Here is a 14,368-nt window from a genome sequence, read left to right on the forward strand (position 1 = left end):
GTGTATTGCCGTGAACCGCCCCGAGCCCCAAAGGGGAGGGACCCTGTAGAAATCTAATAAAATGAAATTAAAAAATTAAAAATGGAAGTGTGATCCTACTTTCCCAGCTAAGTCCTGCTCCTAAATCCCCCCCCCAAGCTCTCTGCTTTCCTAGGCTACACCCTCTAAATTTCCGTGAATTTCTGCCATAATCCGTTGAGCAACTCTAGGCTCACATAAAGCTTACTACCTCAATGTACATTCTATGCTTATTCCATTCTTCTTCCAAAGGTCTCCAGGCAACACACATTATTCTCCCTTTCCCATTTTTAGTTTCACAACAATCCTGAAAAGTAAGTTAAGTTGAGAGAAGCTGGACAAGAGCAGCATAACTGAGTGCAACTTTGAACCTGGATCTCCCCAATCTCAGCCTTACACTAACCACTATGCTAGGCTGACTCTTAACCTGGGCCTGACATTCTTAATAAGTCTTCCAAAAATGACGCACAGACCCTGGAATTCATGTACACATTCTAGTGTTGTTGTACTTTATTCAATGGATGCAAAACCCATAGATGGACGGAAAAGAAGTGCTTATAGCTCTTCTAAATAGCTTGCCCCCCGTCCATTGACGTACTATGTTGGACTAAGAATTACCAAGCCTTTTTAAAAGTGCTATTTAAGGGTTAGGGCTTTGACACATTTGGATTTCTTTCCGTGATCTGAATGCTAAAATTGTGCTGCCATCACTGACAGGGCAAACAGACAGAGTGATCAGCCTAATGCACTATTAGTGATGTCATGCGACAGATTACTTGTTCCAAAGAGGGAGGGAGGAAGCACAGATAGTTGACAAATCACATCCCTTGCGGCAGTTTTCCGAAGTAGCAAACTTTTGATGTGTCGTGTGCTCTCTGCTTGCCTGCTGGAGCTTTGAAGTTCTGGCTGAGCTGACATCTTAATTCCCTAGAGGCAGTCAGAGTCTGCATATCCAGTTCGAGGTGGGGATGAAGGGTGCTGACAGCATCCCTCACGTTGCATGGTATGGAATTCTTTATACTATTAATGGCTCAGTGGTTCTGTGTCATATCATGTAAGCAAACACAGACATAGAAGGTATGGAAGACTTTAGTAAATAGTAGATAAACTAAACTTGCTCTACTGCACATATATAGGGATACCCTTGAAGTCACAATTGGTTAGCATACTTCAGTCTTCTTCCTTCCTCTCTTCCACTAAGAAGGTAAGAGCAGGGAAAGAGAGGCAGAGAGGCAAACAGCCAGGACAGAACTAATCATGGGCTTCAGAAGTAGGAGCTAAATCTAGGAATAGCTATGAAGTCTGGCAAGCAGTCTAAAGGCAGCCAGGTACAACTCAAAAAGTCTCTATCGATGGGATTCATACCCAATCTTTCCCCAAAAGACACCTGCATATCTATTGTTGGTTGACGGAATTTCCTGGCTGACCTGTCCATGGTCTGTTACGGAAGTCTAATAAGTATGGAACTGACAGAAGGTGTGTGGCTTGTCCACTGCTCCCACTCAAGTTTTTTTTTTAAATTGAACTTTCTTCGCCATCATCTCTTCTAAGATTAACCCAGTGAAGGATCAGTGGGCAATATTTGCCCACCTGGAGATCATGAAGACAGCAATGCCAACTAATTAACCTCCTTCAGTTCTACTACTGCTGAGGATGGTCGATCTCCCTATTTAGGTTACAGGCAGCCTTTGATAAAGGCCTTTACATGCATCATTCAGAGAATTTTGGCAGAATCCACTCCAGGAATCTTGGAAATGACAGAAACTGTATGCACCTTTTACAACGTCATCATTGCAGCTGAAGTTGCTGTGCTTTAGAAGAACTAGAAGTGTTTTGCCAGAGAAGGACAGCAGTATATGCACCAGATCTGCGCCCCCCCTCCCAGGCGTGCGCCCGGTGCAATGTGCACTCCCTGCCCACTGGTAGCTCCACCTCTGGTGGTTGGCATCTTCAGATGCAGGTGAAACGTCATGAGAAAATGCTACTAGAACACGGCCATACAGCCCAGAAACCACATAATTCTGGCCGTGAAAGCCTTTGACAATTTAAAACATTTTCTTTTTTTTACTTTTCTTAACCAAGGCTGTTTCTGCACGGGCAATTCATGGCGGCCTGGAGACGGTAAAACACCGCCTCCAGGCTGCCATTTCGCAGACGGGGCTTAGCTGCAACGCAGCTCGCCTTCACTGCCGGGGTCGTCTGAAGGCGGCGTTTCCCCAGAGCTTCCCAGCGCTCTTTTGAACGCTGCATGAAGTCAGCTGTCGGCTAACGGCAGCGGGCTTCATGTCACTTCCCCACCTGGCACTTCACGCCCTCGGAAATTGGCGCCGCCGGTGGCCTGGGGACGCTTTCATTCCGCGCGCCTGCTTCAGGCGCAGGCTGGGCGTGGTCTCCAGGTCTTTGGCGACCGGGAGGTCTGGGACAGGCTGGTCGGTTGGGCGCCGGCGCCTCAGCGGCGCCGCTGCCCAGTTATGCCTGGCGACCGGCCCATGCGGACGGTCCTTCCAGCGCGCTTCAGGGTCGGCGCCAGCAATGTCACCTCGCCATTTCCGCCGCCGTGCGGAAACGGCCCAACATAGAACCTAGTAATACAACAAAACCATGCGCTTATTTAAGTTTAACAATTAACTTTTTATTTTTTTTCTCAGCTTGCCAACCCCAAGTCCATTTCTTTCCTCTTGTAGGTGGCCCAGGAGGTCTCCAGGTGAACTCTTGATCCACTTGCCTCAGAAGATGAAGGTCTCAAGAGAACTCCCACCAAATAAACACAGCCCTGAAACAATAAATTCTAAATTTTACAATACAGAACAAAAGTCTCCTTCTTTTATTAGTTCCCATACAAATACCATAGTTACAGTAAGCAAAGTGTTTAAGAGCTTGGTGACTGGGTGGAAGGAAGAGGTCCAGGACAAAGCTATGCTCATTGGCAACTATGCCTACTTTGGCTGTGAAGCAAAATTAAATTCATGTTAGAAGTGGTCTCACTTGCCATGGGGAGAATAGAAAGTGAAAGCGGGGCTTCAGGAAATGCATCCATACAAGAAACTTGTAACCCCGTTCATTTGCCCCCAATCATGCAGCACATGCTTTGTGCATTATCAGCCAATTCCTCACAGATATGGACGTCTAAGACCATGGTGGGTTTTAATCCTTTAATTTGATCCAAGTAACTGATTTTATTTATTTATTAGATTTGTATTCTGCCCTCCCCCAAAGGCTCAGGGTGGTGAACAACAGCTGCAATGACACTACCAATAATCATCACATTAAGCAATAGCCATCAAAGAACTGATAGGCAGCCATTCATTATACTAGAATCTTTTGTTGAACTGCAAAAAAAGGCAGTGAATTTGCAATGAGATCACCTTGATACTTTTTTGCAATCTATTTATTCATAAGGAATCAACATTTTTGTCACAATTTTTGTCACCTTTTTGTTTGTGGGGGGAAATGACTAAGATTGCAGCCCTCTGCAGCCCTTTTTATTCAATGTGACTTGGTCTCAGTTATGGATACATAGGACTGTAGAGCTTAAATTTATCTTCCAGCTGCAGAAAACCACAAGAACCTTTAAAAAAATGTTAGTTGATATAAAAGCACCATCTAGTGTACAAACACAGTATAATTTCCCTAGTTGTGCCACAAACTATATAGTTAGACAAACACTTTGAGCAAAAAGTCAGAGAAAGTTCAGTTGTACATTCTTAAAAGAAATATTTCCTTTGACACCTATGGCAAGATATTCAAATACTGTCAAAGTGTACAGGGGAAGCCAGATCTAAAATTATCAGTCAGAATCTATGGAAAGATTTCACAATTCCCATTCAACTCTCTGTTATCACACAGTTGTTTTATTGTTATTTTACTAAGATATGTATTGCGACTTTTTATAAACACCATTTTGAGTGGTATGTTGTCCAGGAAAGTGAGTGATACATTTAAAATAGTAACGTACTGATTTCCACTTCCATTCATTTGTCACAGGAAAGGAATGGTGCTTTTAATTAGGTAAACACAACACTTCTCGATAAGAGAGGAGAAAGGCTGCTCCCATATGCCAAAAGAGTAAGTAGATTGTTTTTAATAACATATATACTAGTGTTTGGATCTTATATTTTCTGTTGTTATATACTACAAGAAACTTGCAGGAGCGGCTATCCCATTCTCTCCACCGTTGCTTCCTCCCCTTTCCCCCTACTTCTCTCAGTCTCTCACTCTTTCTTCCTCCTTAGGGGGGAGGGGGCAGTGGCCAAAATGCACCCCCCACATGACCCAGGTGAAAGGCGCCTGGGGAGAATGCCCCCTTCTCTCCCCCACAGTATGCCTCTGTCCACCCCTCAAATATCCAGGAATTTCCCAACCTGAAGCTAACAATCCTTGCCAAGCCTGGCCCCAAAGGCTAAAATAGGCTTCAAAAGGGCTCTGCCCCTTTCCTTCCCTTTACACACAGAAACAGATGGCAGGAATGCTGTGGTTGCCCAGCAACAGCCACTGAGGGAATCCATTTCTTTAAATTATAGACATTCCTTTTATCATTGTTGGGTTTTCAAGCCGCCCATGTGTGTATATATGATTTCACATTTTTCTGCAAATGTAGAGCATTGTTCAGGTTTGTAGAAAGTTCTGTCTTGACCATTCACAACCCCAGTCACTGTATTTAAGTATCTAAAACATTTGGTCAACTTCGCTATTAGAATATAAAAGTTTGATGCACTTTTTCTCTTCCCTCTCTTCTTTTAGAGTCTAAGATTATGTTTCACTTTATGCATGGATTTATTAAAGAATTGCTTGGAATTCTCTTTGCATTTTCTTATGAATTTCTTAATAATAAAAATAAAGGCCAGCTTTGGAGTCCTGTATGCTCTTCTCCTGCTGCCCCCCCCCCCCCAAAAAAAAAACCCCTAGGATTTGTTCTTTTCCAAGCTAGGAGATGCACAACTGGCCAGATGGAATACTTTCACCTAGAACATCTCAGATTCATTTAAAAAATAACAATGCTATCTGAACAGTTCCCAGTGCACAATGCATATGCCTCCAAAAAGTGTGCATATTCTACTCCAGATTGCTGGATCAATATTTAACAAAGGTGAGTATGGAGTTGTTTTGTTCTGTGCAAGCATGAAGCATGGACGTAAGTGTCACCCCCTACAGATCTTAATCAGTTCAGGGGCTGCTGGACTCACTCAGGGACTGTCATTCCATTCTGGGGGCTGTCAGTGCAGTCCTACAGCAGTTTATCTGGTCCCTGGTGTCTGCCATTCCACTTTGGAATTGTCATTCCAGTTTCAGAGCAATGATACTATCTATACATCGATTCCTAGAGGCCATCATGCCACTCAGAGCAAGTTCCTTTTAACTCCATTCCACATTTCCTTTGCTACTTGTCTGTGTATTTCAATGGAGCCCATGCAAGTCAACTGACATTCCTGGCTTCTATTATGTCCAAGGGAACTTCCAGCATCTTCCATCATACCCATTAATCATTCTTGCACTTGTTTTCATGCATCTCCTGAGGTCTTTCATAAGGTGAGGGGCACAGGCTAACAGGATGGGGCCATTCCCAGGGCCATTCAGCTCAAGATCCTGGTTTAAATGCCAGAGTTCATTTTGCAGCATGTGAATAGACAGCACCTTTGTGCATATCTGTTGTACAACAGGTTTGCTAGAGTAGGCAAGGCATCTCTTGTTAGAAAGTAATCCTCTGCAGGCAGTTCATGACAGTGCATATTTACTATATACTGCAGAAGACCAAGATTAGGGCTTCTATATATATTGGTTATAATCGGGAATCTGCTAAAATTCTGGGACACTGTTGCACATCATCCTGGCATACCCCTCTCCCAACTCCTCAGCTCTCCCATGCACTGTCTGACGTTGTCCTTTCCACAGTCTCATCCCTCTGGCCCCCCAATAATTCAATCCTTTGCAGTGAAACTCAGGACAGCAAAGACAATCCCCCTCCCTCTGCCAAATAACGGATAGGATGGGGATGGGGAGATTTAGGAAGAGGAGCAGGAGGAGAGGAGACGGACTGAAAAAATTATTCTGCCGTGCCCACCGGGAGTTGTAGTTCTTTGCCCAATCCGGCCTTGAGTGTGTTCCTGAGAAGGACTCTGTTTCCCAGGTACCCGCGGGACTCCCGCTGCAGTCACGTGGCCTCTTCTTGGACGAAGGAGAGGCCAAATACCAGCTGTCGGCCATTTTGTGAGCGGACATCGCTGCTGCTGCGCCCGTTGCTGCTATCGTCACTTAGGGTCTCTCCCGCCGTCCAGGCCTTATCGGTTTGACGTGTCTCTTTTCCCCCCTCCTGCACTGCTGCACCTGAGAGAGCCCCGGGCGAACCCAGCCGCGGCCTTTTCCCCCCGAGCAGCGCCCAGCCACAGAAGCGCATGTCCACTATCCAGAACCTCCAATCCTTCGGTAAGAGAGCGGGTCCCTTGGCCCTCTGCAGGTGCGGTGCAAACGCTCGGCCGGACTCCTGCTCTCTTTCGGGTCCACCTCGGTGTCATTGCAAGGCTTTTGTTACCAGGCTGGGAAGAGCGACCGGCTTTGACCTATTGCTCAGCTGCCGCCTGAGATCAGGCAACCCCACCTCTCCCCGCTTGACAGCTCTGTAATGGCTACGCTTTTGATAAGGAGCAACCGCTGGCAACCAATTCCAGGCTCTTTAAATTTAGCTTTGGAAATGGGATCACCCTTCTCCAAGGTTCATGTACACCTGGCCCCTGCAGCTACCGCTGTCAACCTTCTGACTCCGGGGCTGTTGCTTGCAAGACAGATTTCTGCTCTCTCCCATTCCTCTTTACGTCCTCCTTTGTTAAGAAATTGAGGCTGGGAGTAAGTCTTAACTTGAAGATTCCTTCTCTCTCTTTCTGGATTCTGCACAGCATGTTTATAACGAGTTGCAATAACGGGTCATAAATCTGTTTATGTGTTTTTAAGGCTTATAATGTTTATATTTTTATATTATTTATTGTTTTATATGCTTTTTATTTGTAAGCCCCCCTGAGTCCTTCTGGAGATTGGTGGGGCATAAATGCAATAAATAAATAAATGAATTTGTTTTCCATCTATAGAAAGGGAGAACAGGTTCATTTATAACGATTGCAGCTCGTTATAAGTATACTGTGCGGAATCTCAGTCTCTGTCTCTCTTCTCCAACAGGAATCTGGTTGGCACTGATGCAGCTGTGCTTCTTTCCAGCCGTTCACTTTGCGGTCCTTCCCCCAGCCTGGCCCGTCTTTGTTTACACGATCGACTGCTGTGTGAAGGGAATGCTAATAGGAGACTCATTTACTTGAGGCCTGAAAATTTAGGATTTTCAGAGCTTAATTGGTATGGTGGTGGCTTTCTCAAGTCTGCTACCCTGGAGGCTTGGATTGTTTGATAAGGAACTGGATGTAAGTTGTACTAGATGTAGCAAGGGCAGTGTTTCAAATTATTAGCAGGGCTGTTTAAATCTGCTGAACCAGTTATCACTGGTGGGTGTACAGAGGTTTGCTTATCTGTCCTCAGTTTTTATTGTAAAAAGCATGTAGCTAACCTGTCAAGAACATAAGAATGCTGTCTTGTTCGCTTTCAAGCGGGCAGGGTCATAACACAAATCCTCACTTATCTTGTGGTTGAGAGATCTACATAGCTCCTTCTCTGCATAGTTACTTAGGTTATGCAGCGGTTGCTCCTGCTTCATCTATTCCCATCTTATTTCTAAGGAAGCAACATTTACAGTTGTAGGAAATCCCACCCAAAATAGTGATGAGAGATCATATTTGAGATACTTTTCTTGATGCTTTGTAATCTGTCCAGGCAGCTGATTGTTTGAGCCTTGCAAATTTTCTCCTGGCTTTTGCTGGTGCTGTATTGGTTGTGAAATGTCTTTCCTCTCCCTCCTTTGTTGATTATTTTCTGTGACAAGAAGCTGAATCAGACAGCCCCCTGGTAACTATGTCTCAAGCTACCCTCCTGTGACACTCCTGTGGGCTGTTTTACTGAGGAAACCACAGTAACCTGTTTGACAGTACTCTCCTGATCTTCCTATGTCACAGGCGTAGTTCTCAATGAAGTGGTAACCTCTGTCAGGCTTTCCCCATTTCAGGGTAAAAGGGTCATTCTTGGGTATTTCGATATAGGGGAGAAAAGGAATTCATACACCTAGCAATCTATTAAGTTTGGTTATAAGGCTAAGTTTAGCCTTCCTGTTGTCTAGTCCTGTATAGAAGAGTTTTTACATGGAGTACCATTTGCTCATGATCACTACTTGCCGTATGAAGCGGTAATGCCCAGACAGGATACTTTCAAATGGAAGTCTCAGTTACTGGAGGTCCTTCTCTTTGCCTTCTGCCTTTTCTGCTTTCTGCCTTCTGCCTTTTCTGCCTAATACTGAAGTTGTAGTTTGCTGAGTATGACCTGTTCTATTCTGCTCTTATCGTGGAAGCAGAATTGTTTTGAATTAAAAATAGCCCTACATTTCATGGATTTTATTGCATAAATCTTAAACTTTTAATTTGAAAATCTAGGCATCTTTTAAGGTGGGTATGAATGCAGAATTTATAAGCTGTTGGTCCTAAAATAGTCACCTTGAAGATAGGTAACAGTTTCATCTGATACAGAAACATTGTGGGAAATAGATATGATTCCCTGATGTCATACAATTTTGCCTAAAATGTGTTTTTAAGGTTTTGGTTTGTGAGTCACTCTGAGCCCATCTTGACAGTGGTGGGCAGAATATAAATAACAAAATAAATAATCCCTTCATGGAGGATAATCAAGTAGGCATGAGAACTAGATTATTGAAGCTGAGTCTACACAGCTAAGGGGATACCATGGGGCTTAATTTTCCTTGGGGTTATGGCCCAACTTCCTGTTGTGTTCTCTCAGGCCCTTCACAACACCTATCCCGTCTTTTAATTTTCATACACCTGGTAAGTTGCTGGAGACGGCTCATGTGGCTGAATACTTCCTTTCTTCTTCCCTCCCAATGTTTGCAATACCATAAATGTTTGGGATATCATAAAGATGAATTCTAGCAGTCTCCCTGACAAGTCAAGATTTCTGTTGTGTGGAGGAGCATTCAGCTCCATGAGCTCTCACCTGCAATTTGAAGTGGTATGACCCAGTCACTTGTGTACCACCTCAGAACTCAGGTTTCAGGTTTGTTTAAATGTCTGAATAAGCCAATGTGATAAGGTGACATGAAACCTGTATTAGCTGTGAAATACAATCTGGATGCTGTGTGATGGTTTAAAATTATGAAATTTGGAAATGGCATTTGCTGGTACTACATGTCCTTGTTCCATGGCTTGTGTTTGGTCTTTATTTTGGATGTGTGATTACCTAACTTTATGAGGCATGGAACCTCTGTAGGGTATTTCATGTGCATCAGTAGACAAATCGCGTAGGACCTGGTGCTTGAAAGATGGCGTTTGAATCTTTCACCTACAACACAGAGGGAGTTGGACTGATATGGGGGAAAACATCTTGAAGGTTTAGATCATTTAGATCTTAAGTTTAGATCATTAAAGTTTAAAGTCTTGAGAAAGGGAAAGGTGTTATCTGGGATGACTATCTATGAAACTTGTAAATATGGTGTAGTTAATGGATTTAAGGTCAAAAAGTGAGTCATAGGGTTTATTTTAACCAAATGTCTGTTGGAATGGTACCTTTTGTAGAGTACATAGTTGCTAATGTCCAATTGTTCACTATGGCTACTAGTTGTTCCTGAATACAGGTAGATGTGCCTAGTATTCCCCTATTTACATATTCTTTTTTTTTCGTGTCTGCAGAAGTCTTTAAAGTAATGTTTGAATTTCAGGAATTATATCCCAATATGAATCTTAGCGAGAAATTGGACAACTCTTTAAGTAACCACTTTTCCTTAAGTCACAGTATATTTTTTTCTGTGGATGGTGAACAAACCTAATTGGGTGACTTCGTGTTAAGAAGGAGGCCTGGAGCCATCATGGCTGCATGAATGTATGATTTTGAGGGTTTCCTCCATACATCTACTTTGGGCTAACATGTGAATTTTCCATCCCTGCAGACCCCTTTGCTGATGCAACTAAGGGTGACGACTTACTCCCGGCAGGGACTGAAGACTACATCCATATAAGGATCCAACAACGAAACGGGAGAAAAACACTAACTACTGTTCAGGGAATTGCAGATGACTATGACAAAAAGAAACTTGTGAAAGCTTTCAAAAAGGTAAATTTGGGGGCAATTCTGAAGTGTTTGTGTTTGCCTGGTCTGTTTTAACAACCAGCTTTAGTGCTTCCTTCAGAAACTGCATTTATTGCTCAACAGTGGCAAATTCTGAAGAAGAAGAAGAGTTGGATTTGTATCCCCCTTTCTCTCCTGCAAGGAGATTCAAAGGGGCTTACAAACTCCTTCCCCCCTCACAACAAACACCCTGTGAGGTAGGTGGGGCTGAGAGAGCTCTGAAGAACTGGGACTAGCCCAAGGTCACCCAGCTGGCATGCGTTGGAGTGCACAAGCTAATCTAGTTCACCAGATAAGCGTCCACAGCTCAAGTGGCAGCGCGGGGAAACTTGGTTCTCCAGATTAGAGTGCACCTGCTCTTAACCACTGAACCATGCTGGCTGTCTCTTAAAATATATTGAAGTTGTGCAAGTAGGAATATTGTTAGGAGAGGCACCTCGACAACACTGCTGCTGTTGCTCTCACCAGTTATGTCAGAAAATATAAATTGTTTGGTATGTTTCGTGTTCATGTTCTGCTTCTCTGAAAGAGTAGCAAATGAGTGAAACTGAAATAGGGAGACCACCAATATGGTGCAAAAGGAGACATCATTGAGGTTATAGCAAAGAAGTTGCATGGAAGTTATTGGAGACATGTGAAATGGAATACATCTGGTTTGTGGGTGTCAAGCTAGGAAAGAAGGTGGGTGTAGCAGAGTAACCACTTAGCTCCCGTAGTTATGCAACTGCAGTAGAATCTTAACCCCCAAAGTCTGGAACATCTGCCAAGATATATGATGCATTGGAAGAGGGCAGTTCTGAATCACTAGCTATGTTCTAGATCAGGGGTGTCTAACTCTGGCACTTCGATGTTCATGGATTACAGCTCCCATCAGCAGAGGCTGATGGGAATTGTAGTCTATGAACAGCTGAAGCGCCAGAGTTGGATCCCCCTGTTCTAGATACTTGTCTTATGACGAACAGCCAAATTGGCAGATTTTGGTAGTCTTTTGTAAACAGTCAAATAACTAAATAAATACACTCTGATATCTCTCTCCACACACACACACACACACACACACACACACACACACACACCCTCCTTAATATGTGGAATGTTTTCTTTGCAGAAATTTGCCTGTAATGGTACTGTGATTGAGCATCCTGAATACGGGGAAGTGATCCAGCTTCAAGGTGACCAGAGGAAAAACATTTGCCAATTCCTCCTAGAGGTGAATGACTGCAGAATTAGCAGTTCAAATTGCTGATAAACTTGAACAGCAGAGTAGACCCAGAGGGCTACTGTCCAAAAGTATATTGGAAGCTTTGGATTTGCTTGTAGCCCAAGAATGAAAGAGTGGCAATCTTGTGGTGTGTCATTGTCTCCAGCTGTGAGACATTTTGCTATCCTAACTAAGTAAAGCAGTGTTGTTTGAATTCTGGGGGACAGTGGAATATTGATAGCAGGGTGTCTGCCCAATTCACTCATCACTGTTAGCGTGACCATTAATACTTGAATTGGCTTTATCACAAGAAACCTTGCTCTGTTCCGCACGCTCTGTTCCGCTTGCTCTGTTTCTTTCTCTCTCTGAGCGCCATTGAGGGGGGAGGGTTGCATTGGCTCATGGGAGCAGTGGGGCAGCCACACTGTCAGGTTCACCCTCTCCAGGGCACTTACCCTGGTGGAGGGGTGAAACCACCACCATACAGTGCCCACTACCCTCCCCCAGCACTGGGATGTGGCGCAGGATACTGTGACGACATCCCAGCAGCCCTGCTGCTGCCAGCAGAGCAAGGGGGGGGGGTCCAGAGGCATGGCTGGGGGAGGAGCTGACATTAGTCTGTTTCCTCCTGACCATTTTGCTGGTGGCAGCGAATTCAGACTGATGTGACCCTTTTGGGGAGGCTTTTCTGTTTATTCTGGGTGGGGCTGCCTCTTTCTTTGTTTCTTTCTTTCTGTTTCTGTGTCTCAAAAAAGCCACTGCCTTTGCCTATTTTTGTACAAGGAATTGGATGTTGCATGCTGAAGTTCCCCTCTTGTGATGGTTCTTAACAAGTTCACTGTCTCGCTTATGCATTGTTTTGAGGCTCTGCTTCTGACTGCATCAGCTTATTACCATTTGTTTCTTTGTTCCAGGTTGGCATTGTTAAGGAAGAGCAGCTGAAGGTTCATGGCTTCTAAAATGTGTGTACTTACATGAAGAACTCTGAAGGTTTTGTTCTTACCCAAACTGGCTACTCTGTGAAATATGATTCTTTGCAGTAAATGGACTTCCCATTCACAATCTGATTTGCTTTTGCATGACTACAGAAAACATATGGAGTGTAGACTAGAAACACATAAGAAAACTGCAGTAAGATGGTAACACAAGATCCTTGAGAATTTTAACACATTTCCAATGGAAATGTTTTACTGCTGATAGTTCAGTGTATTACTTTTCACCTGATTTAAGTGTTGTATTAAAACCATGTGTGTTGCAGCTTAAATAAAAGTCTGTTATCTTATCCTTGAGGACTATTGTTAATGTATACCAGATACTCAGTGAGCTGGTTGAAGAGTCTTAGCACCACCTAAAATTTTGGGGAAGTAGGTAAAACCTTGGAAGTATTGACATAAACACAATTACTTTAGCCTTTGAAGGATTTCAAAGCAATATGAGGTTGGGGTATAACACAGATCATATGGACTATTGCTTACTGATATCACAGTTGTGTACTGTTTGTTTGGTAAGGTATGGCTTAAATCCAGGGGAATCTTGCCACTTCTGGAGCTCAGCCTGTGAGGTGCCTTCATTTCTAGGCTTCTGTAACACTAAGCAGACTTTAGACTTCATGCTTCTAATAATGGCTGAAGGGTCATTAATCTCTTACACACCACAATCGTTTAGTCATGGCTGTTGTTAGTAAGAATATTATTGGATGGTCTTGCTGACGCCAAGCGCTGGCTCCCGCTGTTAGCAGGGAACTTTGGAAGGCAACCCAAATTTGGAACGCATTCCATTAGCTACTGAAGAATTGCATCAACTGCTCGTTCTTATTTTAAACACACGGCACTATCCTGTTCCCCACCCCACCACCACCACCACCAGTTTTTTAAAAATTGTTTCGCTTTTGGGTCTGGAGGCATCTAATTTATTTTTTTATGATGTTTTAGTGAATGCTTGTGCTGGTGGTATAAAAATTTTCCCAGATGAAATACTCATCTGGATGTCCATTCCCAAACCAAAATGTTTCATTTGCAGACTTGGCAAGAAAAACACAGCCACCTTGAATTTTAAGGTCAGCATTAGCATGGTCCTTTCTCAATTTGAAGGCAAATGACTTCTAAATACTTTTAGCAGTGGCCTCTGCCAATTATTTCATCTGTTCATGGAGAACTGTGCATATCTAACTGCCTGGTCTGAGCTGATACCGTTACCAGCATTTGGCAGCAGCCACAGAAGAATCATTAATACAACATCATCTGCAAAAGTATATTCGTCTGTTTTTTTGGATGGACTCCAGCCTGTGTTAAATTGCAGTGAGCTGTGACACATGGTCCGACAGAGAAGCGGAGCCATTCGGGTAAATTTAGAAGTAAACATTTCTAGGCAGTGGTCCTTTATGGATCGCTGCCTCTTTGTACCCTGGAGTTTGGCTCATATTTGTAATGAAGGTGGAATTTGCTTGAAGAGATAAAACAGTTGGTGACTCATGCTGGCATTTTCATGCATTCTGGTTATTACGGGCCTTTTTTTGTTGTAATTCCACCTAGGGTGTAGAAATTCCCTTTTCGTTCTTTGGGAAAGCACAGCAGTGAATGTGCTTCCCAGTGTGTTCAGTGCAAATACTTTCTGTACCCTTTGCTATTTGAGAGAGCAACACTGGAGAAGACGGGAGAGTGAGGAAACTTAAAGGATTGTCAGGGAAATGGCGAATTTGTCTTGCAGCAAGAGTTCACATTTGTGAGTTAAGATGACATTAGCCAGACCACCAGGCTGACTTCCTCAACTCTTGACCACCTGCTTCATTCATCTGCAGTTAACGGCTGTTTGGTGCAGACCTGAAGTCTATTCATCTGGAGTGCCTCTTCTAATTCCCTGCACATTTACCATTGTAGGACTGGGGGAAACTTGGCAAAAACTAGCTTGAGTATCATTATCATGGCTGTGAAG

General features: G+C 43.6%; 1 protein-coding gene across 1 annotated transcript; it reads left to right on the forward strand.

Moving 5' to 3' along the window:
- The first annotated feature begins 6,191 nt into the window (after positions 1-6,191).
- On the forward strand, positions 6,192-12,719 carry EIF1B (eukaryotic translation initiation factor 1B). The gene is made up of 4 exons (XM_048511240.1): positions 6,192-6,438; positions 10,058-10,221; positions 11,345-11,446; positions 12,352-12,719. The coding sequence occupies exons 1-4, from the start codon at positions 6,408-6,410 to the stop codon at positions 12,394-12,396; spliced, it is 342 nt and encodes a 113-aa protein (XP_048367197.1). The 5' UTR covers positions 6,192-6,407; the 3' UTR covers positions 12,397-12,719.
- The last annotated feature ends 1,649 nt before the right edge of the window (positions 12,720-14,368 follow it).

This window comes from Sphaerodactylus townsendi, linkage group LG11, assembly GCF_021028975.2.
Source record: "Sphaerodactylus townsendi isolate TG3544 linkage group LG11, MPM_Stown_v2.3, whole genome shotgun sequence".
In the NCBI taxonomy this organism is placed as follows: Eukaryota; Metazoa; Chordata; class Lepidosauria; order Squamata; family Sphaerodactylidae; genus Sphaerodactylus; species Sphaerodactylus townsendi.